Consider the following 25,840-nt stretch of genomic DNA (forward strand, 5'->3'; position numbering starts at 1 on the left):
GTGTTTTTGTATTTAGTTGTAGTAGTAATTTTTTTTTGTAAGAGATTGTTCAAATAATTTTGTATAGTACTTCCTCCGTCCCGGATAATTCGTCCCAGTTTTTCATTTCGGTCCGTCCCACATAATTTGTCTCATTTCACTTTTACCATTTTTGGTAGTGGACCTCATATTCCACTAACTCATTCCTACTCACATTTTATTATAAAACTAATATATAAAGGTAGGACCCACATTCGCTAACTTTTTCAACCCATTTTTCATTACAATTCTTAAAACTCGTGCCCGGTCAAAGTGACCCGAATTATCCGGGACGGAGGGAGTAGCAATTATTTGTAAGAGTTCAAGTGTGTTGAAATAATTGAATAAGTTGAATGCAATTTACTATTTATTCAAATGAGACTAGTAGATTATTTTACAAGAGATTGTAGGTGGAAGCATGTTATCTTTTATTTCTAAATAAAAGGCGTTTCTGCAAGGAAAATAAAATAACTTTAAAATGAAAGAAATTGAAACTTAAGAAACATTTTCAACCTTAATAAGTAATTAAACTGTGGTGAAAACTGTTCATAAAAATGTTGGAAGTTAAGAAAATTGTTCCACATGATTTTTTTCGCAATAATAAATGTAGACGATGAAGATGATTGTAAATGTAAAAAATGATTTTAATGGTGATTGGGTATTTATTGATGACCAAAATGTGAAACAGTTGACCAAAATGTCAATCTATGTCTATAGTTGCAGTTCGAATCCATAAAAAAGTACTTCCTCCGTCCCATAAAAGTTGAGACAAAATTTTTGGGCACGGAGATTAAGAATTTATATTAAATAAATAGGAGAGATGAAAAAAGTAGGAAATATAAGAGAGTAAAATAAATGATGGAATAAAGTAAGAGTGATTAGATGTTTTGTCTTTTGTTAAAAATGAAAATGACTCAACTTTATTGGGACAGACTAAAAAGGAATACGACTCAACTTTTATGAGACGGAGGGAGTACTTTCTTTAACGGTGGTATTGAAATGGATAACAATGTGAGTAGAAATGTGAGCCAAACTTTAACTTTACCAAAACACAAACTAAAGAAGCCAAATGTCCACCAAAACAATACACGATGAGTCTGATCAAATTTGGGTATTTGTTTAGTATAAATTGATTGTTGTATATGAAACAGTTGAACAAAATGCCAATCTATGAAATCACAGAAATGCTATCATCACCATCGTAAAATTAATCGTTGCAATTGAAATCCACAAAAAAAGTTTAAGTAGTCGCAAATTGGCTTGCAAATATAAATACTACTCCAAAGTCATTTACCTTCGACCATAGCTTGGGCTCCGACGGCATCTAGCAGCACTGAACCTCCTCTCATCCAGCACTCACGATCAGGCTCACCACATTCATAGCATTTCAATCCAAATCGGATTTGTTGATCTGGTGGTCGATTGTGTTGAATTTGCTCCATTCTTCAAAACCGTGGCGTCTATATACCTTTATTATGCCATTTGGGACAGAAGAATTGATCTATCACCAACATTTGAGGATGAATCTGGCGATTTATTTTACGCGCTGTCACAAAACCCTAGAAGAATTGCCCATCAAAAGCCACCATATGTTACTGCGATAAGATTGATATGATGTGGTCAAGGGAAACGAAGAAAAAGTAGGGGCAGAAGCAAAGTACAGAAGAGTGAAGATGCTCCTCGGAAATTAATTAAATCTTTTCATGTTCTGGGTAGTGCTAGAGTCATTTCAAGTAAAACAGCGAGCTTGATGCTTCCCAGTTTGCGCTTTGTTGCATGATACTATCAAAACTCAGCCACAACTAAGTAGACTAATGCAATGTAATATGCAGCATAAAGATTATCAAGAGTAGTATTCAATTGCTTTTACTGGTTTGACAGTTGTTTTTTGGGGGGGGAGGCAAATCTCAAGACAATCGAACAAACTTGAGGACAAATATTAGTAGTACTTACTCATTCACTCTTTGTTTGGTTTTGGGCTTGAGAGAAGAAACTCTTTGCATTGCGGGCCACCTCTTCCTCAAGTACTGCCTCTAACAATAAGTCGGATCCACTCAAATCACCTGACCCCAAATTTACTAGTGAGTTTCTTAGTCCATGAAATACGTGACACAATTTGTGCAGAAAAATAGAAAAATGAGCTTTCTGCTGATAACGTAAATTGGTAGGTAAAAGCATGGTGATGAAAGAGCCCCAAACAGAAATTTAGATATGGTCACCTTTTTGACAGGGCAACAGTTTAGCAGTTTCAGCTGATATAGGTAGAACAACGAACTGACCAGAATCATCCTTTAACTCATTAAGAACTTCGTCTATGGAATTTGCAGTCAAGGGTGCAGATTCAGCCAATCTTGCATATGCGCTTGCTTGGCTATGTATATCAGACAGCGAAAAGGTCGATGGACTGTGATCCTTAAGACAGTTGAAAGTTCAATAAGGACTTGAATTTAGAGTACTAGTAATACAGTGCTGAAGTTACCTTGGTCGTGCTACTGGCAACCGGGATCTCAACTCTCACGTTGCTCCCTTGAGGAGGTTTTGAAGATTCCTTTTCCTCTGTAATTGAGTAACAAAACAAAATGAGAATGAGAAGAGAAAGCTATTTGCATAAAACAACAAAAAGTTGTAACCAAATGGATACCATTTGTAACAGGTGGTTGATTAGCAATATTATCAACAAGTCTTGTTGTCAAGGGACCAGGGTTCATGAAAGAAATGGACCGAACTTCATGGCGTATGGCTTCTAGTTGTGCCATTGTATCTTGCAGTTCTTTATGCACCTGTTCTCACAGATTTTCCCATGTTAAAACAACAAATTGTAGAACGAAAACACAAACTGAATTCAGACAATAAGGATAATCTTGGAGATATATATATGGCCATCGAAATGGAATTGGAGACTATCATACTATTCCCACTGAGAATGTCATCACATACACAACACCTTAATATCTGAATTCAGAGATGGCACTGGTGCAATACCACTAAATGGCATAGCATACAACTAAAAAGCAAAGAACGGCTTTTGCATTTCAAGGTATATGTGGTTAAGCTAATCCCTCTATAATTCTACACCTTAGACAAACAGAAACAACATTAAAAACACCACTGCTAAGCAGAGCAATTTTCTAATAAGTTGCCAAATATAAACACCAATTGCATCGGAATCGGAAGACATTAAAGAACCATGCAGGAACCACTACCTGACGAGCTTGAGATTGATGCATAACGCTTTCAAATTGTCCCCGTGCCACTTGAACATACCCAATAGCGCGCCCAGCTAACCTCCCAGCCGTTCTAGCTATTACTGGAAGATCCTTTGGACCTAATTCAATCGCAAACTCGACCAATGTTATTTATTTTCCCTATATTTAAACAACCCCAAAGTTTACATGGTTTCTAAAATGCAGGAAACTGAGCCTAAAAGTAAAATCACGCATTAGAAAATCCAGCCTTAAATGCAACCATGGAACGATTCAGGGAATAACATGTGATGTGAAACTGATTGGACATATTCCTACCGAATTACGTATGTGTAGAGAGATAACGAGAGAGTACCAATAAGGGCGGCTGCAGCTCCAACAATGAGGAACAGCTCTCCGTAGGAAATGCCGAGCATCTTTATCCTGTGTGTAATTCTCCAGGGGGACGAAAATCTGTTTTTGTATTGAAACACAGTTATGAGCAGTTCCTTAGCACCATTTTCAACAATCTGTTTCTTAAATATCAGTACATGAGAAGTAAAAGTTCAACCAGCTTCCACAAAATATCAGTTAAAATGTAATACTAGTAGCTAATATTTTGAACTCAATAATGTAGAAGAAAACACATTTTGTAGTTGCCATGATCAGTTGATTAAATTCAACAGTTCCTCAACACTAACCCTAACAGCTCATTGCATTCTCAATTGCAAGAAACAATAACCAGTTAATAATGATTCAAAATTAAAAAATAAACTGAATTGAGGCATAAAATCAAGGATGTTCATTTTTCCATTCCTCAGCTGTGTGTTTAGAGTATGAACTTCCAGTTTCCAAATGTGCTGCAGAATAATTTTTCATCTTATTTCCATTTCTTAAAATTAATCAATACACGAAACATTCTTCACCAGAAAAACAAACAGCGCGAAGCTAGAAAACAATACGAATCCACAAAATCGAATGCAAGTGAAATTTCCTATACATAAAAACCATAAAAATTACCTGTTCAAAATCTTCGGAGATGCTCCGATTGATTTGAGAAGAAAAGATGGAGATTCAAAACTCTAGAAATCGACATTCATTTGTGAGTTGGAGAAGCTCGAGAATATTGATTCAGTTTCCATAACCAAAAATCAATGGAAATTGGGAAACGAATTGAAGAGAGAAACGATTTCTTTACATGAAATGCAAACTGCTGCATATTTTTCTGGGCCTTTTTCTCAAATTTGAAATATTGGGCTCTTTGGGCTTTCATGTTTTATTTCATAATTTAGATCACTTTATTCAATTCAGAGCTCTATTAAACTTGGTTAATAATATATGAAAATCACACTTGCATCCCATCCGTGCTCTTAAATAAGAGTACGGAGTTGGGCTCGAACCCATTTTTACTCTTTATCCTTAGGCAAGAGTATAACACCCACATCCATACTCTTTCGCAAGGACAAGCTCAAGGGTCCCACTATTCTATTATTCAATTTAAATACTTCAATTACTAAAAACATTTCTACAATATAAAAATACATTAAAATATAAAAATTACATAACTAAATCCTAAAAAATAAAAATTACATAATTAAAAGTGTGTAGAAAACGGATATAATTTTGAGAAGTGGGAAAATATTTTTTTTATTTAAAAATGATTTTTTAAATTAAAATTCGAATTTTTAAAAAAAAATTAAAAAAACGAAATTGTCGTTGGCCAATCGCGTGCTGCCACGTCAGCCTGCTCAGCGGCACGGACGTGCTCTTATTTAAGAGCACCGCCCTGCCGCTGGCAAGGACGGACAGCTCGCAGCAGCAGACGAGCGGCGTCCCCGCCGCTGGCAAGGACGGACAAGAGCCCACTGCGGATGCTCTTAGTATAAAAACCTATCATTTAAAAAAAGAGTGAACTTCAAAAATGGTCCCTGGACTATGGGTTTATCTCGCCCATAGTTCCTGGACTTTAAAAATATCGCCAGTAGTCCCTGGACTAAGGGTTTATCTCGAAATTGGTTCTTTTGGCTTTTTTGGTACGAAAATGCCCTTTTGGGGGATTTTGAGGGTTTTTGGCAATTTGATATTTTTACACTTTTAACATTTTAAATCTGATATTATTTTAGTTATGTACTAAATTTGATATTATTTCAAAATTATCATTCTTCTTCCATTTTGTCATCCTTCACTTTGTTTTTTTATTTCAATATTATATTTAATTTTATAAAATTAAATTTTAAATTTTAATTTTTAAATATCAATAAAAATTTTAATTAAACTATTAATTCATGGACACTATAAATATTGATTAAAACTATTAATTTTTGTTATTTAATATAATATTCAGCTGAATTGAAGAAGTACACACAAATAATATTAATCATGATGGAAAAATAAGAGTTATTCTATTTAGCCTTTGTTCGGTTGTTATAATTGCTTGTGATTGAATATTATGAAGTTGATTAAAAATTTGATCCTACTAAAAATTTCATATAGGAGTATTTTTGTTGAAAATTACTAGTAAATTTTGATTGTTTTCAAATTAATAAACAAAAATTATATTAGTCTTACATTAGATGCATATTTATTTCAGAATAAATCGTGTTATATGATATATTTATGATTAAAACTATTAAATATTGATTAAAACTAAGTCGTTGTCATATTGATTAAATATTATACACTTTCAAATATTGATTATGACTATTAATTTTTTTTATTTAATAATTTTTGTAATTAAAAAAATTTATTGATATTTAAAATATTAAAATTTAAAATTTTGTAAAATTAAATCTAATATTGAATTAAAGAAACAAAGTGAAGGATGACAAAAGGGAAGAAGAATGATAATTTTGAAATAATATCAAATTTAGTACATAACTGAAATAATATCATATTTAAAATGTTAAAAGTGTAAAAAGACCAAATTGCCCAAACCCCTCAAAAGGGCATTTTCGTACAAAAAAAAGCCAAAAGGACCAATTTCGAAATAAACCCTTAGTCCAAGGACTACTGACGATATTTTTAAAGTCCAGGGACTATGGGCGAGATAAACCCATAGTCCAGAGACCATTTTTGTAGTTCACTCTTAAAAAAAATAGATTAATACTTTATCCATTCACATATGTTTTTCAAATTTTATCGTTCACAATAATAGTTTCGTGCCATAAACTTCATTTTTTTATATGGAAATATTTTTTTTCTGTCACTCACTTATTTGACTGATTTTGCATCATATGAAGTACTCCCTCCGTCCCGCTTTAACACTCTCATTGACTTTTCTACCCTCTTTTTGTAAAAATGATAAAAAGTAGTTAAAGTGGAGAAATGGTAAAAGTAAGAGAGACAATAATGTAGATACAACTCTTCTCTATATTATTCTCTCTCTTAATTTACTATTTCTCTTTTTTAACTATTTTTTATCATTTTTACAAAAAGATGGCAGAAAAGTCAATGAGACTGCTAAAGCGGGACGGAGGGAGTATATGATATATATGTGTTAAAGTGAACTTGAGTGCATGGTTGGATTATCTTAAATAGTTAAATGGTTGTTGACATTTTTGTTCAAAGAAATCTCAATTATATCCACAAAATTTTTGAGGAATGGCATAATAAGTATTCTTTTCCACAATCCCAACCCATAATATTTTTTAAAACTTTTCCATTCTATTCCCCAAATTTAAGTTAATCTTCATTGTCACACATATCGAATTTGTTTACAGCAATATTGACTTTTTTACTTTTCAGAATAAGGCACACCTAATTGGTGTTGTTTTTCAGTTAAAAATTTTAAACACATTTAAATTGTGTTATTTCGAACTAAATAAAAATAAATAAATTGATTTGTATCGACTTTTTGTTTCTTCAAATTCAGATTCTTGGGTTCGCCATTCTAATAACATAGTATCATGCTTATATAACATTTATATCTATTATTATGGTTGATTATAATTTATAGAAGGAGTTAACTGTAGTTTATAATTAGAGTAAAGGCTAAAAATGGTCCCTAACATATGGTCGTTTTATCAATTTGATCTTAAACATTATCTTTTTGATTATTTGGTCCCTCACAAATGAATTCGGACCCGAATCGGTCCTTACTTAACAGAACCGTTAAAAATAGACGGTCAATGTGATTTAATTAAGTTTTGACCAAAATCTATTAGCCAGAAAAGGCCCTACGGCAAAACAGAAGAACGATCACCACCACCGGCAGCCAACACTCACACACCTCCGCCGCCGCCGCCATGGATGAGGAACTGCTTGAACTGCAGAGGCAATTTGAGTTTGCATAGCAGGCGAAATCCAGCATCCGTTTGTCCGAACGAAACGTTGTTGAATTGGTCCAGAAACTCAGCAACTTGAAATCATCGACTTCGAACTTCTCCACACCTCCTCCGGCAAAGAATACATCACTCAGGTGATTAATTGTGTATCATTTCTTTTTAAAAGATGTTTACTCCTTTATTCAATTTTATCTGCATGTCTGGCTTCGATAGGAGCAATTGAGGAGTGAAATCATTTCTAAAATAAATAAGAGAGGTCGAGTATCCTTGATTGATTTAGTGGATACAATTGGCGACCAATTTCACCACATTTCTCCAGCGGCGTCCCGCACAATGCCGGATTCCTCCAAAACGACGACGCAGTGAATTTAGAAAACGAGCTAGGTATAGCTCCGGGAACTTATTCGCCGACACGTTGAATTCATGCAAATTCGGCAAGTGTAAATCGGGAGTTGCGCCGGAGAAGGAGTTCTCCTCGAGGCGGAGGGTGAGCCAATGCGTGAGGCAGTTGACGGAGAGGGGGATTTCACCGGAGAATCTGTTGCGGGAGAAGGAGTTCTCCTCGAGGCGGAGGGTGAAATCAGCGACGCCGGAAACTCACCGGAGAAACAGTTTTCGGAGAGGAAGAGGAGTTTTAAGGCGGTGAGGTTGGAGAGGTCCGGAATTGGACCGGTGAAGCGGTTTTGCTTGAGGCTGAGGACGCGGATGATGCCATGGAATTGGAAGTGGTGTTGGCTAAGATAATGTTAATTTTATTATAATTAGTAATTTAATTTTGGTCAAAACTTAATTAAATCATATTGACCGTCTATTTTTAACGGTTCTGTTAAGTAAGGACCGATTCGGGCCCGAATTTATTTGTGAGGGACCAAATAATCAAAAAGATAATGTTGAGAACCAAATTGATAGAACGGTCATATGTTAGGGACCATTTTTGACCTTTACTCTTATAATTAAGTTCAAATGTTTACTTTACAGAAAATATTCGGTCTTATCCCCAATAATATTTTTTTAATAATAGTATTTAACCAAATTTATATTTAACTATTATGGTCTACGAAATTTTTTGACAATAAACGTTTACACTATTAATATATGACTCTCATTATCTATTAAGAGCACTCCCAATGCACTCGGCGTTAAATCCGGCGTTTTATCGCCAATTATTGCCGAAAATTCGCCGGCAATGGGGAGGAATCGGCGATAATCCGGCGTTAATTCTACCGAATTAACACCGAATCCCGAAAATTCTCCGGATTATCGCCGACCACTGTGGGCGATAATCCGGCGATAAAAATAGTTTTTTTTTTTAATTTCCCCCCCTATAAATTTAAAATTTAATAATTAATTTAAAATAATTTCCCTCCTATTTTTTTTAATTTTCGTCGTTGTAATTTTTTACTCGTGTTTAATACAACGAACTTTATTACTATTATTTGTCTTGTCTTATAAATTAGCTAGCTTTATTATATACAAAAATAAAACAATTAAATTAGTAATGATGTAAAAATGAAATGTTGAGTTAGGGAGAAATAAGGGAGAAACCATTGGAGCAGTTGGCTAAAAGTTGGCTAAAAACTGGGGATAAATTTTGGTGCTGATGTGGCGCTGATGTGGCAGGAATTAGGAAGAAATAAGGGAGTTTTTAGGGAGAGCATTGAGAGTGCTCTAATATTAATATAATTATATTTACTTTAATTTTTATTATACTTTTCCAATTTTTTCAAAGCATTTATGTTTAGGCGACGAAAAAAAAATTAAATATTAGTATTACCACACCAAAATCCATCTATATAAACGAACCCTTCTCTCTCTAACGGCACAGCAAAAATTAGCAGTTACAACTCTACGAGCTGTAGCAGAGAATCAATGGCCGCTGCTTCTCTCAACTCCTCACGCTTATTCCAATCCAACGCCGGCAACTATTCAGCTGAATGCCGCTCGTTTGTTAGGTCTACCGCCAACAGGTCCTTCAAATTGAAGCCGATCACGGCCGCTCTCACTGCCGCGCCCACCGTTGGAATCTCCGAAACCTTCTCCAAATTGAAGAAGCAAGGAAAAGTGAGCTTCTCAATCTCATATTTGCTTAATTTCTTTGATTGAGAATTATTTTCAACATTTCGAGTATTGTTTATGCTTTTTTAGTAGTATCATTGAATGATTTCTGACCCTCTGTGGTTGATAGAATATCATAGAATCTTCTATCAACGAATCTGTACATTTGTTTTCTTTTTGTGAGGTTTGGTTCGTGATTTCGGCGGTCTATTTCAGTTTTCATGCATTCAGTGGTTTGATTATGGCTGAATTTATGAACATTCGATATGCTGATATTTGAGTATGTGATTTAACCTCGAAATAATCTTCGCTGGAAGATTCTGTTTTCCAGCAGTGAAATTGTTTAGCCTCAATTTGTTGCTGGATGGTATAAATATAATTTTCCATATTTATATGGAGATAAGTTGACCATAGCCGCAATTTGTCACTGGATGGCATCAATTTGCCTTTTCCATTAATCTGGAGAAAAAGTGGCCATGGCATTCACTTTGTATTAAATAGTCTTTTCTATTTATCTAGAGCTACAATACTATTAATTAGTCTTTTCCATTTATATGAAACAGAAAATGCCAAAACTTAGCTTTTTCGGAATTTGTTTGTTTAAGTCTATCAACCATCAAAATCAGCATACCGAATCATGGAGAGAAGGGAATAAAGAACAAACAATTTTAGTAGAGAGAGATAGGAGTATTTTAATTTTGCAACCTGCGAACATGATTTTGGTGCACAAGTTCTGCCATAAACCTATCATTTATATAATGATGGAAACCTGATGAACAAGTTGATTTGTATTCTGTTAATACTCGATTCCTCATACTGTGCTATATTGGTTTCATGCATTCTTTTCTCAACAGTATGTTCTAACCATGCTTTTGGAATTTGGTGTAAAAGGTGGCACTCATCCCGTATATCACAGCTGGTGACCCCAACCTTTCAACCACTGCGGAAGCGCTAAAGGTCCTTGATTCATGTGGCTCGGACATTATTGAACTCGGTGTACCTTATTCAGACCCCTTAGCCGATGGTCCTGTTATCCAGGTATAAACATGTGACTATGTATAATCTTGGCATCCAAGTGGTATCTTACCTAGCGGTTTTATTGCTCATGAATGATAATAAATCTATATTTTCTTTCATAGGCTGCTGCAACAAGAGCATTAGCCAAAGGAACCAACTTCGATAGTATCATCGCAATGTTGCAGGAAGTAAGTTCCACTACTTTTATACAGCATCAACAAAAGAGTATATCGTAGTTTATCAACAAAAGAGTATATCGCAATGTATACGGTACCATCGCCACTACTTTCCCGTGATCCATGATAAACGTATTGTGTTCTAAGTTTCAGAGATTAGTTTTGTTAGGCTTATCATTACTGTATTTTATGTTGTCTGTAGCTTCACTATCATTTTCAAACTATTTTGGTGTGATGAGACAGTGCCATAGTATTAACATTTTGTCCTCTTAAAGGTGGTGCCTCAATTATCTTGTCCAGTATCATTGTTCTCATATTACAATCCAATACTCAAACGTGGTGTGGAGCAATTCATGACCACGTTGCAGGATACTGGAATACATGGTAAATATACTTTGCAGCTTTACATTTTTAACTGTAAATCAATGCTTTAGTTGCCCCATCTCTCATTTATTGGCTATATATAGCTTTTCTATTGATGTAAATGCCTTCTACAATTATGCAACTACTTTCTATCTAATTTGATCTCGTATTTCATTCATTTCAGGTCTTGTAGTTCCAGATGTGCCTCTAGAGGAGACTGAGATATTGAGAAAGGAAGCTGCCGATAAAAATATTGAATTGGTTAGCTTTCCCACTGATAATTCATTTCCTGGCTATGTTCTATGTGTCTAGTTTGCACTGTTTGGCTGAATATTTTAAGACTTGTCAAATTGCCCCCGTTTTCTTCTCTTGGTTAGAAGATCTGACCTAGTATTACTTGTAACTTCTCATTCTTTTTTGTTGGATTTTGGGTGTGGCGTGTTTCAGAAACTACGAAAAAAATGATTATTATTGTTGATACTCAGCAATATGTCTCACCTTATGTTACATTTATCTCTATTGACAATTCTAATAATGCTTAACTAGAAGAGGGGCTGTAGTTTGTAGCTTAATTTTGTGCAACAATTTGATCGGTAGAGATGTGAAGGCACATGTTGTTGCAGAGTAAGATGATAAGTTATATGCTTAGAAGTTAGATCTGAGCTGCTTTCATGTTTGCATTTTTGACATTAGTGGGAAATGTAATCCAGGTGCTGCTGACTACACCAACCACTCCAAGAGAGAGAATGCAAGACATTGTTGAAGCATCAGAAGGTTTCGTCTACCTTGTAAGATTCACATTTCCTTTTTGAGCAGTTACTGGTTGGATCAATTTATTTTTATCATTCAATAATAAAAAGAAAAAATAAATAATGCCACTAGCCACTTGTTGAAATTTTTTTCTGAATATTTGTTCATCTCCTTCTGATGCAAAGCACATAAAAGCATTAACAACATCAATAGCAAATGTCGATCTCCTTTAACTCAACTTCTCATTTTTGTCGATTGTCAGTGGTCATTACTCCAAGCTAGATAAATGTGACTCCAATTTAAGCTGCAACCTGAGTCGTGAAATCAAAATAATTACTCTATATGTCCTTTGTCTATTAATAGGTGAGCTCGGTGGGAGTTACTGGAGCACGAGGTTCTGTCAATAATAAGGTTCAATCTCTTCTACTGGACATCAAGGAGGTAAAGATTTCTATTATATATAATGAGTCTCCACACCTCTCAATCTCTTACACTGCCCTTATAAGGCTCGAGAAAATCTTGGTAAAGGTTGATGCAAATAACACTCACCTTTTTTACCCTCCACAGGCAACGAACAAGCCAGTAGCAGTTGGTTTTGGCATATCAGAACCACAGCATGTTAAGCAGGTATGTCTTGAACATGCTATTGCTTAGCATCTGATGCGCGTTTCGTTGTTGATAATGGACATTTTTAAGCATCTAAATCGTCGTTTTCAGGTGGCGGATTGGGGAGCAGATGGCGTGATTGTTGGGAGTGCCATGGTTAGAATACTTGGTGAAGCAAAATCACCTGAAGAAGGGCTAAAGGAGCTAGAGGTGTTCACCAAAAGCTTAAAATCAGCCCTTGAGTGATGAAATTCTTTCAAACTGAGCACCTAGAATTGCAACAAAACTGAAAACCACAATTTTTTTTATATGAATAAAATATGTTCAGTTTCCTTCTAATAAAACAATGGTGGTGGTTGTTGTTTCTTCTCCTATATTCTCTTTTCAGGGGTTTATGTTGTTTTTTCTCCTATGGAGTGCTAAATTAACCTTCTTTGTCATAGAATTTTGGTTATGTATATATATTTATCAAATTTGCTTTAAATAAATAAAGAATATTAAAAATATATATTCAGAAAGCTCAAAGTAAAAATAAATCACTAATAAATGAATTACATTGAGATTGAAGGTACCCTAACATTATCAACAAGTATGGATTAAAAATTATCATTATTGTTATTATTAACTCATTATTTTCAATTGATAATTTCCATATTATTGATGAAAAATATCATCAAATTAGGATTAAAAAAATATAGGAACTAAAAAAATAATGGTGAAAAACTCAACAAAATAAAAAATCAAAGTGATAACCTATCATTGCTATTTCAAAGAATCAATATCATATACACAATCCTTAATTTTCTATCATAGTTTAATCTCATATACAACTGCACAACACTAAAACATCATGATAAATAGAGAAGGATCCCTAAACTATGTGATTGCAGAGATTTCAAGAGGGAGGAACAAGCACCTCTCCATCACCTATATATACATCTGCAAATTCTTCATCATTTTTGCCCAACATCTCCTTCAGTGAAAAATCTATGTTCCTACTTTTCAGAACCCAATACCTCGGCTTTATCTTCTTCTCCAATGAGTAGCTGAAGTATCTCGGGTAATCCACCACGTCACGTACAGGCCTTCCCATGGTCTTCACTAGGAACTCCAATTTAGGTCTCAAGACTTCATCAACGCTGTACCCGAGTAAAGGAGAGAACCTCCGTACCATGAACCCGACATCTTTCTTTGACAATCCGATCTCAATCAGGTACCTCATTCTGCCAAGAATCACATCTTAAGCATTAGTTTTTTTTTCCCCCTTTTTATGGTAATTATAGTTCAAGCATAGTAAAATTATTTACCTGGGAAGTAAAGCCCTGTCGACATCACAAACAAATAGTTCCGGGTATTTCCTGACGACTCGTGGGATGTTGGCTTTGGAGATGCCAATGTTAGAGAGAAATTCCAACTTCTTATCAAGCGTTTTGTCTATGTTTGCAGCGAAAATTTCAGGGCAACGGCCTAGCGTCCTAGCAATGGCATCCTCATCCATTCCTAACTCCTTAAAGAAGGACACCACCTGAATGCAGGAAGAAAAAGAAAAAGTTTAACAAAAGAAATGATGCAAAAAAGGTTGCTTTGTATGCAATGGCTTCATAAAATCCCTTCACCAAAGTAGCTTTATAAAAAAAAATTAAGATAAGAAAAAAGGTCTGCAACACAAGATCAGGATTCTGTTTTACTAATAAAGATGTAACAGACACCAAAACCATTTGCAAAGAGTAGCACATAAACCAAGTCTTTGCAACATAACTCCACAAAAGGCCGTAAAAATAAACTATCATCATGATTCCTTTATCGATAAATTGAACACATATTTCGACCAGGCAATCTGCCTCTAACTTGAATGGCCCAGATAAAAAACAACACTTAGATTCTAATTTTGTGTGTGATAAGCCTTTGCTTTGCCCTTATTCAACTGACGTCATGAGGTTCACATGGGAAGCTCCAAATTGAACTGATTTGATAACTAAACACAACAAAGTACAATAAAGAAATGTTTCGATAGATTTAAGATTTATAAAGATATTTCTGTCGAACCAACCTGAAGTAATTCCTGAGGCTTGCGAAGTAGTAGTTGAGGACTTGTAGCAATGACATGACCTAACTTCTTACTTTTAATATCCATTTTACTCAATTCTTCCACTATCAACTTCATCTTACTAACTGAACAACCCAAAATATGTGGCCAGCTTTTGATTGCTTGCGAGGAGCAGCTTCTTGGAACCTAGAGAGCGTCCAATAAAAAATTGTAAGTACAGAAAGATATCTATTCCGCTGCATCAGATTCCGAGATGAAGGAATCAAGCATCTGAACTCCAACAATACCTTCTCTTCATCAAAGAAATCGAGGATTTTCTCCAAGTTCTCTAGGATGCTAGCAGAAAGAATCCATGGATACTTAACGAGCATCTTCCCAAGATCAGTATCCTTCACACCAATCTACAAGGCAATATACCAATATAGCCAACCGTGAACAGCCATATTAAACGTATCAAATTCACCAGCAATACAGTATCATAGTCAACAAGACGGGAATCACTAGATGTTCAAAATATCGCTTTGCAAATCATTGGCTCGTACACGAAGAAACTGAAGCAGCAAACTTAAAGAGGCAAATTTTCAATTGTACCTTCTCAAATGACCTCAATCTTGGTTTGATATCTGTGTCAATATCATAGGTCAGAACGGGCGGGAACAGCAATATTATGTTTCGTATGCATTCTTTAGGGACTCCGACGACTTCCAAAAACAACACGATTGGCTTCACACAAGATTCTAGAGGCAGGACAAGGAGACGAGGAAAGGATTCAATCAGATACCCAAAAGAGGCATTCTCAGAGCCTAATAGATGCAAACCCCCACGCCTCGCTTGAATCTACACAATTAAAAATGAGATTAATACAAAAAACATGGCAGACACATTATCAACAAACAATCTTATCATCTTTAACCTTCTCTAAAAATGCTAAAGTTTGCTGAAATTCATCATCAGCGGAAATGGAGATATGCGCCATCATTCTCAACGCATTTTTCCCAATGATTCCACCATCATCACTACCACAAAATAAAATCTCCTTCATATACTCAACCTATAATAGTAATTGAGGAGAACACACAAAATCAGGAATCGAAAAAACCCTACCACTTTTTCTGAATGAGAAAAAAATCAGGATTCGATCAAAAACCTTGTGAATTAGGCGCGGAAGAGCGTTGGACTTGGAAGGAGAGAAATATCGCGCTAAGCGAGAAGCCGAGGCGAGAGAGAGGCCAATACTCTCCAAAAAAGGAAGAACGCCCTTATCCCCTTTCTGCTCCGCCATTTGAGACACTTTCCTCTTGAATTCTACATTCTCCGCCGCAGCGGCCAACGAATTCCAACCGTCGAGGTCATCCACGCCGTCAATCAGCATGCTCAGATAGCTAGGGCAGTTTGAGGAAACGCAATTCGCCTCCTCTCGCGAAGCTCCGTATTTTTGTAGATACTCGGCAACGGCTTCCCGCGCTTCTCCAACGCGATTTTCGCGCGATTCTGGCTCGGAATCGGATGCGTGTGAGGCGGGGGCGAAGCTCGTGGGCTTTCTGCGCTGGTTTTCGAAGGAAACGGATGCAAATGTTTTGCTGAGGTTTAAGGAGGGTTTAGGTGAGATGAAGAGATTTGGTTCGAGAGCAGCGGGACGCATGGAAGGGGAGGGAAAGGAGAGAGAAGAGGTGAAGTGGCGGTGGAGGGGCGGAGATGAGAGAGAATTGGAGAAATGGCGGTGGAGGAGTGGCGGAGCCGCCATTGGAGGTGTGTGCCGGCGTTGGTGCTCTCGTATTGCTTTTAGCTTTTGATTTCTAATAAATGGGCCCACAATGTAAGCCCAAATTTGAAATTGTTGAGCTATTAGTATAATTATTGAATAATTAAGTTTTGTCATATTTTGCTCAATTTTAGAATTAATCGGAAAAATTATAGTAGAGTTTATTTGTTCACAATTATCACAGACAATTCTTTTTTTCTTTTTTTTTAATTTGTATCAGTGGAGTAAATAAGATGCAGTCTATTCATAAAGAAAACTAAGTTGTTTGGTTGAAAAACATCAACAATATATTACATGTATATGATAAAATTTTTTCGTCATGTGATAATTGCAATCGATTCTAAACTTCACGATTTTTTACTGAGATATGAATTTGTAGGATACACGTCATAATTTAACCAAACTTCATAGTTATTCCGATAATTTAACTTTATATTGTAATGAAACTCGATTTTTGTAAAATAACAGTACCAACATAATAACTTCAAAGTTCAATTTATTATTTTAATTCATTTCAGTTTAACAATTTCAAACCTTTTTTTATTATTGTTTGATAAATAATTAACGTTATACTAACTCATTCAACTCATATTCTAACATATTTTAGAACTAATAGCTATTTAGTTTTACAGTAAATGTCAAAATTGGTCCTAAACATAGGGTCATTTTACCTTTTTGGTCATAAACTTTATCTTTTGGATTTTTTGGTCCTGCACATATGGAAATTTGATCATTTTGGTCCTCCGTCAATAGTTTCGTTAAAAACTAACGATCAACGGCAATTTTGACCAAATTAAACTCTTAATTCTGATTTTTAAGTCACTAATTAATCTCCAAATTAAAATATTAATTCTTTCTTCTTCATTCCTCTAATCTTTCATCTTCTTCCTTCTAATCTCCACCCACCGTCACCGCCGCCGCCGACACCATCTCCCTCACTACCCCTCCACGCTGCAACAGATTCTCATGGGTGAGCAGGCTCACACCCAAAGGAGGGAAGGGGATGCCGACGAAGAATCTGATGGTGAAGCGGCGCCGGAGGAAGAAGCTCAATGACAGAGTCTACATCCTCAGATCTGTTGTGCCTAAAATCAGCATGGTAAGTCTCGACTTTCCTAATCTAGTAACAATTTGTTTGGGGGTTTCTCAGATTTCGTCCAATTTCATGAAATTTCTGCTATTCAGTTTATATAAATGTGTTTCTCTCATGCATTTAATGAATCCCGTGTAAAACTAGTATTAGATTTCGTCCAATTGATTATTTGAAGGAGCTTGCTCATGGGTGTGAGCTTGCTCGTGTAAATCAATTGATTTCGTCCAATTGATTATCTGGCAGATTTCGTCCAATTGATTTCTCTCATGGGTGTGAGCCTGCCCACCCATGAGAATCTATTGCAGCATGGAGGGGTTGTGAGGGAGATGGTGTCGGCGGCCACGGCTACGGTGTGTGAGGATTATGGAGGGGTTGTGAGGGAGATGGTGTCGGCGGCCACGGCTACGGTGTGTGAGGATTATGGAGGGGTTGTGAGGGAGATGGTGTCGGCGGCCACGGCTACGGTGTGTGAGGATTATGAAGGAAGAAGATGAAAGATTAGAGGAATGAAGAAGAAAGAATTAAGAGTTTAATTTGGAGATTAATTAGTGACTTAAAAATCAGAATTAACAGTTTAATTTGGTCAAAATCGTCGTTGGCCGTTAGTTTTTAACGGAACTATTGACAGAGGACCAAAATGATCAAATTTCCATATGTGCAGGACCAAAAAATCCAAAAGATAAAGTTTAGGATCAAAAAGATAAAATGACCATATGTTTAGGACCAATTTTGACCTTTACTCTTTTTTTTATCACTACATTAACAAAATGGATATCCACAAATCTATAACGAAGCATAATCCTCCATATGAAACAAAATGACCAAACAAACTGCTACAAAGCACAAATAGTTGTGCTTTCTGTAACAACAAATCTGTAGCTGTTCTTGGCTCAACATGGTTAAACATTCGAAACGAGCTATCTAACACCGTAAAAGTGAACCAGTGACATATCAAAAAATCCGAACTATACTCGAAGGAAAATACCATTTGTACATTTCGTTGTTACAACACCAAGAATCCAAGAGCAAGCAGATCTGCCTTGAATCCCCTCCAGGTTAATTGGTGTATATACGTATGTGGACACGAAAACCACGAGTGCTCGTATATAAAAAATGAAAAGCACCTGAGGCCGATTAATGGGATGTCTGTGTTGCACCATCATATATGTATGTTTCACTCTGATCTTCGTTCGTCTTTCTGATTGGCATACACTGGTAACATCCAACGAGAACCGTGTTTCCTCCTCCCATAACACCGCCAGTAAAGCAACAGTATCCCGGCTATGACTACAAGGGGAATCGCCCATCTGTAGAACAATACATGCACAATTATAAGTTTTTTTTTTATTAAACGAATATTGGTTTTGCAACTTTCAACTTGTCGGGTTATCAACTCAAGAACAAAAATCCCTACTTCCCTCTTTAAACACAAAACATACACATATAGCACAGGATCGTAATTACCTGTCTAAATCGAGGACAGGACTGTAGACCAAAGTTTCCCAAGTCTTCACAATACCATGCCACACGGGGTTGTAGTAAAGAGATTCTGAGGACCAGAACATTCGTGTATACACCTCTAAGAATATAAAAAGTACCCATGCTCCCAACTCGATCAAAATGAACTTCACGATGAATCGACCCACCACCACCATGACCAGTGAGAAGGCCACCAACCAATTAAAGAGCCTTTGGTTGTATTCCTTGATAAAGAGAGATTTTGCTTTCCCCAACATCTGCATTCAAATATAAATGGTCTTGATATAACGGCAGGTAAAGGTGAATAAAAATTTAAAAAAATATGCACTACTCATAGATGTCAAAACGGAGATTTTATCTAACGGGAGGAGATTCAGGAAAACAAGCCAAATCTATCATTGATCAGTTTCTGTTTAATTGTACCTTCACACAATCTGACAGAATCCTAGGGAATAAAGAATTAACATAACCAGTAATTGAGAGTGTCACGAACCTTTGACATTCGCATCTCGTATTTGGTTTTAGATGGTCCAACACAGTCGTGTTCAAAACTCTGGTTGCACTGGTTGAATCCTGCATTAAATTTAGCCATAGATGGGAGTCTGAGTACTTGTAGTTGATCCATTTTTTCCTCGCATGAAGTATATAGACCCTCACACAACTTTGATGATTGATATTCATTGATTAGAACAAAGTTCTTGTACACCTGCATAGACCTATGGATAAGCAGAGAGATTCCAAGAACTCTAGAAGGAAAGCTACTGTTCTTCAGTCCGTACCTTCTCAATCTCCTCCACCAACTGCTCAGCTGAGCGCTTTGCATGATGATGCCCAAAATGTTGCTCATCAAATGCCACAAGAGATGCAGATTTGGCATCTTCATGAGTTTGTTGAAGAGACATCTCCGTTGTCGGGAAACTCAAAACAGCCATGTGACCATTATATAGTTTCAAACAACGCTCCAGAATACCCTTATTGAAGACCTCCACGAGCGAGCCTGTTGATGGAATCTCCCCTTTATTTAGTGCCTCAAGAATCTGGAACACAAATTTATCTATAAGGAACGGAAGAAAGCTAGAAAAGTTTCGCACATGTGAATTCACAAGGTAATTACCAATTCCTTCACCAAGAAGTTTAGACGATATCTTAAAAGTCCACTAAACTAGAAGGGGTAATTTGATCATCCTTAATCTCTATTCTCAATTGAGTAGATTATGAACATTATATTTCAATATTTTGGACAGGAACAGAAAATAAAATAACAAGAAGCTACACGAGTTGTTATGCAAAACTGAAGAAATGCCAGAAAGGAGTAGAAGATTGCACCTGATTCAGGAAAGATACAAATTCCTTGCCATTGAGTGTATTACCCTGGACAATCTTTGGCCGGATTATAGAAGAAACGACTTCCTTCAACTGATCCCTCTTCTTTACATACATAGGCTCAAGTTCATCATCCTTCATATCACAGAGCTTTGTGCGCTGGAGATGGGGCTGTAAAACAGGGTTCGTTTAGGATTTTACATCAGTATTAAACAACCACTACCAGAATGAAATGCTTGGAGCCGTCCCTGCAGGATCGCAGATTGTTCCCAGCAGTTCATTATCTTTAGTTCCTATGATTTAGTTGTTCAGAAATATAGTTAAGTTTAGCATTTAGCTGTTCCGAGTAGTGGCCTCTTAGGAGGACAGTTATCTTTTATTTTCTATATTCTTTTAGTTATATCGTTCTATCTTTTATGCTTTCCTGTCTTCTGTTCAATTCCAGCAGCAATCACAATCTTCTCTATCAGAAAAGAATAGCTGTGACACTTGAAAGTATAACCACAAACCTGAGGTAAGCTAAAGGCCGTGCTATTATCACCCATGACAGCCAATGACTCACGAATCTGGTTGACCTGAAAGCAATGATCAAAAATATTATATTAAGCCATTTTGAGCATCAGAACACAACATGCTAATGATAACAAAAGAATGTAGAGATTTGGCATACCTGATCAATATTCTTGTCCTCTGCTCAAAGAAAATCCCCACACAGTTAGATTCGCAATCATTATAACTTTTTCTAATACATGGCAAAGAGGCAAAGACAATTTTCAGATTGAGAAACAAACCATTTGCATTAGGGACTCGACGCAGAGCCTCATCAACCATTTCTTGCACCGACTTCCCTTCTGAAGTTCCCAAATATGAATTTCACATAAGAAATATTAACAAGGATAAAAAAAAGGAAATACAGCAGCTATATTACCAAAAACTAAGGGTCTTGAAATGTAACTTGACTGTGGTCTATAATAATAGTAAGATAAGCAAGTAGATTAGGGTATCTGTACACTTACGTAGAAAATCACGCTGGATTAACCATAATAACTTAGCCGGTTCAAAAGCCACATCTTGCCCCTGAAATAAAAAGAAAATTTACAAAATTCAACCTCTAAGCATTATCTATATGCGTAAATGTGTGTGTTTTTGTGTGTTCAAAGGAAAATTAGTTTCAAAGAAACAAAAGGATCACCTTGACTCTGTTCATCATGTTCATTTTCCAGAAACAGAAACAAAAAAAAAAAAGTGTATCAGGAAAAATGAACTAGGTAGAAATGGCAAACAAAAATTAACCACAAAAATATACTATGAGCTATGAGGGAACTAGCAGCTTCAAATTTACACGCTATTACGGACCTTCCATAAAATTCTTCAGCAAGCTCCACCGCAAATGATAATCTAGATATATCTGCCTCTCGTATCTAAGAAAGAAATACCAAGCAGCTAATAAGTGCATTAATATTTGGTAAATAATACCACTGCCAGCAGCAGTGAAGAACAACACGTTTATAGGTATGTAAAACCATGAAAAAGCCATAGCAGCCCTTTCTCAACGTTGCAATCACTAAGGCATAATCTATACTTGCAATTTCCATACAATTAATCTTCTAGAGCAATTTTGCTTCTATGTTAAATTAAATCCCTGATCAATATACAACCTGGGCAAAGAACTGGCGGTGAATCTGCTTGAGTGAGGCATTTACATAAAACCTTTTGCTACCTCAAACTATTTTTCCTATCCAATAAAAGCCCATGCAACCCCATTCTATAGCCCCATACCATATCACAACAGCAGGGTGCTTTCAAGATATTTTTTTATCATAAAAGTTGCAATCATCTGCATAAAAATACTTCCTGAAGGGGATTGCAAGAGGGATAACAGTAACATACCGTCTCGGGTAGATTATATATAAGCACGGAACTCATTACAGTAGCCAGGGCAAAAATCCTGCAGAGCAGATGATAGAAATCCATATTAATCAATCAGAAGCTTTTCTAAAATACTTGGTATCAGTAACAAAGTAGACATATAAGTAATTTGGAAAATTACCTGTCATCATACACATTAGACTTCCCTACACTTTCAAAACCCTCTGTATCAAGGTAGAAAACAGAAGTCGTAACTCCATTGATATCCACTTCGACTGGAGTACCCCACACCCAAATACCTAGAAAAACCAATACAAAGATTTGAACACACATATAAATTGTACTCATATAGTATTATGTCATTTAGTACTGGCCGAGATTCAAAATCAGTAGCAAAAACCTTTGGTTTTAGTATCACGCATGTGCCCAACACCAAAACCTGCCAAATTATTACTTCAAAGTCAGGAATAGGGAAAAAGAGTTTACAATGGATCACCATTACTTAATATGCAAAGGTTATTAAAATGCACCTTCATCGCATGATAGGGAGAGAAGCTGATTCAGTAAAAACGATTTCCCAGACCGATATGGACCAATGACCTAGAAAATAAAATAAAACTGTGTCAGCAAAAAAAGGACGTGGGATTTTGGAAAAAATTACTAATGCCAACAAAAATTGCTAAACATGAAGACATTTATTATCCTCCTAATCTAATGCTTCAAATTCTACTACTATGTTCTTTTGAAAAGGTACGAACTGGACTCTTCCTCATGAAAAATAAGATAATAGAGTAGCAATTGACATGCTAGTGGCTTTATTAATCTATCCCTTACAGCAACAGCTGCTATAGGTGTGGTGATTTTCTCAATTGCTTCCAGGCCTTCTCTTGACAGGCGTAGTTTTGTGTGGCCAGGATCCGGTTCTATGATAGGAAACCTGTATAGAGAAAATATCAAATCTACGAAGAAATAGATATAAGTCACACTGGCAACTAAGATGATTGACTACGACATGCTAAATCAGAAACCCAAATAGATTAGGTACCGTAGTAGGCAACCTACAAAGCAAATGTACAACAGAGGAAGAAACACGTATAGCAGTTCAAATAAAATCATATGGCCATTACAGTGGCAGGTTACATGCTATCTTATTCAATTTCTATGATCGGTTTCGTCTAGTTATTACCAGCAAGCAACTCATGTTTATCAACAATGAACGCTTGTGTCAATAGTTAGTAGATTCTACTGCCCTTTCTAAGCTCAAGAAAGATTACAATCAGAGCCACATGCACACCATCATTCTTCTAGTGCTAAAAAAAAATCACAGCTAACAAAAAGAATGGAATTCTTTACCAAGCAAGCATTCACTCCATCTCCAGTTGCACTATATATTTTCTTAAGAAGTTCGAAGCCAGCTTATCCATTCATCGACAAACACATTACGCAAGCAATCTCAAAGCAATCAACTACCTTAAACGTAATTGGTACGGAGTTCATCCTAGAATCCTTATAACTATTATACTAGCATCGTACTCTCACTCATTCATGTCTTGCTCAATGTGACATATACCAAAGCTAAATTTCAATACAACACTCTATTTGCCCGTGAAGTGAGTACTGCAAACTACGCTAACTGCAAAATTGCAAATATATTCCTAACCAAGTCATCAAAATATCAAACAAGCCTTTTCCATCAAATGCTTAAATTGAAATTGAAATCGAAATCAGCCAAAGGTGAAAAACCCCCGATTAAGCACAATCATTTCCAATGTTCACAGGAGCAAAAACGTTCACTATATCAATAATTATACAACCACACATTCACATAATCCAATAACTTCTGGAAAATGCAGAAAAAAATGAAAAATAGGAAAACTCACGCTTGACGGAAATTCTCAATAGAGAGCGACACAGATGCGAAAAAGGAGAGAAAAATCGCCAAAACGGCAACCGGACTCAACGCCAGCATATCTGATCCGTGGAGAAGCAGCTATCCACAAAATGCAGTGCAGTTAAGCGCATAAATCGCACCACAGCAATCACAACGAAGGGGAAAACGTGTGGTTTTCGAGATATGGAGAGAGAGGGGGGGGGGGGGAAGGGTGGGGGATCTCGAGATTAAATGGAGAAATTTGAAGAGTTGAAAGTGAATTGTAACTGGATTTCGGATCTTGAAAGTCGAAGGTGAAGAGGAAGAGTGGAAGAAGAGTTTCTTCTCTTGATCCGTGACGGACTACAGTGGGCCGCAAAGTAGAGGATTATTCCGCACCCGTTTACAACTCCCGACAGCAATCCGATTTTAATTCCTCGCTGCGAAGTAAGCGCTCCGGACAAATAGCGACTTTAGTTTGTCTACAAAAAGTGATTTTTTAATACTTAAATAATTAACATGGTTGACTCGATAATTTTATCATCTATCATTAATTGCTCTGATCGTTACAGAAATTTATTTCATTTTCCATAACTAATACTACTAGTCCACCTTTTTATTTTGGATTATATGTAACATTTAGATACTTTTCGATTTGTTTAATACAGTAAGTTTTACAAATTTGTATTTATGTTATTAATTCATTTGTTTCGACTGAATTGTTTTTATTTGAGGGTATTTTTTGAATATGAAAATACATCACAGCATTTTACCAGTATATTTAAATTTAGTTCTAAGAATATTTATTTTTCATTATATTTGTAACATTAATTTTCTGATCCAAATCGTATCGTACATACCATTTCCAATTTATTTTAGTCAAAACGATTTCGCATAGAAAATCTCTGATTAATAAACAATTCAAATTCAGGTCGATAAGGAAATTTTGGTTAAGTGCTAGTATCAATTAATAAATTGAGGGAACATCTTTTTTTTTCCATGAACTTTGCCAAAATATCATTTTAGGTTGTGAACTTTGATAATATCATTTGAGGTCCGTCAACTATAAGTTAATATCATTCGAAGTACTTTTTTACTATTTCCAAGATTTTATGGACGAAAATACCCTCAAGACCTTGAAGTGTACATATTTTTAATTAACTTATCAAATACTCATATTTTTCGATGAATTTTCTAAATATAATTTGACCTTCAATATTATCACTTAATTTTGTGACATGCAAGAAAAGTTTCTTCAACATTTTATAATTAAAGAATTTTAAAATATTTTTGAGGCATGAATACTTGTAAAATATCAAGGTCACGGTCAATAGACGATACTTTAATCTTGATATATTATTATCAATATATCAATATTCAAGTATCGTTTATTGAATGCGACATTAATTTTTACGAGTATCCACATCTTAAAAATATTTTAAAATTCTATAATTATAAAAAGTTGAAGAAGGAACTTTTCTTGCATGTCACAAAAGTAATAATATTGAAGGTTAAATCATATTTATAAAATTCGTCAAAAATATATAGTAAAGATATTTATAAAAAATATGAGTATTGATAAAGTTTATTAAAATACCCTTCAAGGTATTGAATTTGAGGGTATTTTCATCCAGAAAAAACTTGGAAATAGTAAAAAAGTACTTCAAATGATATTAACTCATAGTTGACGGACCTAAAATGATATTTTCAAAGTTCACGGACCTAAAAAATTTAAGAGGGAACATCTTTTTTGGTCCGCGAACTTTGCCAAAGTATCATTTTAGGTCCGTGAACTTTGAAAATATCATTTCAGGTCCATCAACTATGGGTTAATATAATTTGAAGTACTTTTTAACTATTTCCAAGTTTTTTTGGACAAAAATACCCTTGATACCTTAAAGGGTATATATTTTTAATAAACTTATCCCATACTCATATTTTTTATAA

At 35.6% G+C, this 25,840-nt stretch overlaps 4 protein-coding genes and 1 long non-coding RNA gene across 7 annotated transcripts; 2 read left to right on the top strand and 3 right to left on the bottom strand.

Moving 5' to 3' along the window:
- Window positions 1-1,187: 1,187 nt before the first annotated feature.
- Window positions 1,188-4,440, bottom strand: LOC125219702 (uncharacterized). 2 transcript variants are annotated; one of them, XM_048121745.2, is made up of 8 exons: window positions 4,221-4,440; window positions 3,577-3,674; window positions 3,222-3,343; window positions 2,660-2,798; window positions 2,498-2,574; window positions 2,238-2,430; window positions 1,972-2,081; window positions 1,188-1,577 (listed from the first exon to the last, which is right to left on the bottom strand). In XM_048121745.2, exons 2-7 carry the CDS (start codon window positions 3,635-3,637, stop codon window positions 1,972-1,974), a joined length of 702 nt encoding a protein of 233 aa, XP_047977702.1. In that variant the 5' UTR covers window positions 3,638-3,674; window positions 4,221-4,440; the 3' UTR covers window positions 1,188-1,577. The 2 variants fall into 2 exon arrangements, with proteins under 2 accessions (XP_047977702.1, XP_047977701.1); XM_048121744.2 differs by having other exon boundaries at window positions 1,188-1,613; window positions 4,221-4,439.
- A 4,839-nt stretch (window positions 4,441-9,279) lies between these two features.
- LOC125223319 (tryptophan synthase alpha chain-like) lies at window positions 9,280-12,824 on the top strand. Its single transcript, XM_048126409.2, has 9 exons — window positions 9,280-9,544; window positions 10,430-10,576; window positions 10,678-10,743; window positions 11,007-11,115; window positions 11,279-11,355; window positions 11,805-11,882; window positions 12,208-12,285; window positions 12,412-12,471; window positions 12,562-12,824. The coding sequence occupies exons 1-9, from the start codon at window positions 9,353-9,355 to the stop codon at window positions 12,694-12,696; spliced, it is 942 nt and encodes a 313-aa protein (XP_047982366.1). The 5' UTR covers window positions 9,280-9,352; the 3' UTR covers window positions 12,697-12,824.
- Window positions 12,825-13,183: 359 nt separating this feature from the next.
- LOC125218137 (Mitochondrial transcription termination factor family protein) lies at window positions 13,184-16,301 on the bottom strand. Of its 2 annotated transcripts, XM_048119740.2 has the most exons (7): window positions 15,645-16,300; window positions 15,411-15,548; window positions 15,089-15,334; window positions 14,785-14,898; window positions 14,501-14,683; window positions 13,758-13,975; window positions 13,184-13,673 (listed from the first exon to the last, which is right to left on the bottom strand). In XM_048119740.2, exons 1-7 carry the CDS (start codon window positions 16,239-16,241, stop codon window positions 13,346-13,348), a joined length of 1,824 nt encoding a protein of 607 aa, XP_047975697.1. In that variant the 5' UTR covers window positions 16,242-16,300; the 3' UTR covers window positions 13,184-13,345. The 2 variants fall into 2 exon arrangements, with proteins under 2 accessions (XP_047975697.1, XP_047975699.1); XM_048119742.2 differs by lacking the exon at window positions 15,411-15,548 and having other exon boundaries at window positions 15,645-16,301.
- Window positions 16,302-17,145: 844 nt separating this feature from the next.
- Window positions 17,146-20,566, top strand: LOC125223437 (uncharacterized). The gene is made up of 3 exons (XR_007176716.2): window positions 17,146-17,358; window positions 17,596-19,937; window positions 20,076-20,566. It is a non-coding gene; the product is annotated as an uncharacterized LOC125223437 (long non-coding RNA).
- LOC125223436 (uncharacterized) lies at window positions 18,161-24,285 on the bottom strand. The gene is made up of 17 exons (XM_048126582.2): window positions 23,904-24,285; window positions 22,858-22,960; window positions 22,554-22,623; window positions 22,424-22,462; window positions 22,205-22,322; window positions 22,045-22,102; window positions 21,511-21,575; window positions 21,347-21,353; window positions 21,171-21,231; window positions 20,946-21,005; window positions 20,825-20,844; window positions 20,664-20,729; window positions 20,158-20,325; window positions 19,611-19,868; window positions 19,325-19,537; window positions 18,817-19,088; window positions 18,161-18,659 (listed from the first exon to the last, which is right to left on the bottom strand). The coding sequence occupies exons 1-17, from the start codon at window positions 23,990-23,992 to the stop codon at window positions 18,527-18,529; spliced, it is 1,800 nt and encodes a 599-aa protein (XP_047982539.1). The 5' UTR covers window positions 23,993-24,285; the 3' UTR covers window positions 18,161-18,526.
- Window positions 24,286-25,840: the final 1,555 nt, after the last annotated feature.

This window comes from Salvia hispanica, chromosome 1, assembly GCF_029641045.1.
Source record: "Salvia hispanica isolate PSC_SH4W2 chromosome 1, Shi_PSC_v1, whole genome shotgun sequence".
NCBI lineage: Eukaryota > Viridiplantae > Streptophyta > Magnoliopsida > Lamiales > Lamiaceae > Salvia > Salvia hispanica.

What these genes read in the sequence shown, in the direction of transcription:
- LOC125219702 (XM_048121745.2), bottom strand. Translation starts at nt 3,637, where the DNA reads ATGCTCGGCATTTCCTACGGAGAGCTGTTCCTCATTGTTGGAGCTGCA. An exon ending in AGCTGCAGCCGCCCTTATTG is followed by an intron (nt 3,344 to 3,576) that starts GTACTCTCTCGT and finishes CGATTGAATTAG; the next exon opens with GTCCAAAGGATCTTCCAGTA. An exon ending in TTGCCAGTAGCACGACCAAG is followed by an intron (nt 2,431 to 2,497) that starts GTAACTTCAGCA and finishes AACTGTCTTAAG; the next exon opens with GATCACAGTCCATCGACCTT.
- LOC125223319 (XM_048126409.2), top strand. Translation starts at nt 9,353, where the DNA reads ATGGCCGCTGCTTCTCTCAACTCCTCACGCTTATTCCAATCCAACGCC. An exon ending in CCGATGGTCCTGTTATCCAG is followed by an intron (nt 10,577 to 10,677) that starts GTATAAACATGT and finishes TTTCTTTCATAG; the next exon opens with GCTGCTGCAACAAGAGCATT. An exon ending in TTCTACTGGACATCAAGGAG is followed by an intron (nt 12,286 to 12,411) that starts GTAAAGATTTCT and finishes TACCCTCCACAG; the next exon opens with GCAACGAACAAGCCAGTAGC.
- LOC125218137 (XM_048119740.2), bottom strand. Translation starts at nt 16,241, where the DNA reads ATGGCGGCTCCGCCACTCCTCCACCGCCATTTCTCCAATTCTCTCTCA. An exon ending in GATTGAGGTCATTTGAGAAG is followed by an intron (nt 14,899 to 15,088) that starts GTACAATTGAAA and finishes ATTGCCTTGTAG; the next exon opens with ATTGGTGTGAAGGATACTGA. An exon ending in GACAGGGCTTTACTTCCCAG is followed by an intron (nt 13,674 to 13,757) that starts GTAAATAATTTT and finishes GATTCTTGGCAG; the next exon opens with AATGAGGTACCTGATTGAGA.
- LOC125223436 (XM_048126582.2), bottom strand. Translation starts at nt 23,992, where the DNA reads ATGCTGGCGTTGAGTCCGGTTGCCGTTTTGGCGATTTTTCTCTCCTTT. An exon ending in TATATAATCTACCCGAGACG is followed by an intron (nt 21,576 to 22,044) that starts GTATGTTACTGT and finishes TTTCTTTCTTAG; the next exon opens with ATACGAGAGGCAGATATATC. An exon ending in TCGAGTCCCTAATGCAAATG is followed by an intron (nt 20,845 to 20,945) that starts GTTTGTTTCTCA and finishes TTCTTTGAGCAG; the next exon opens with AGGACAAGAATATTGATCAG.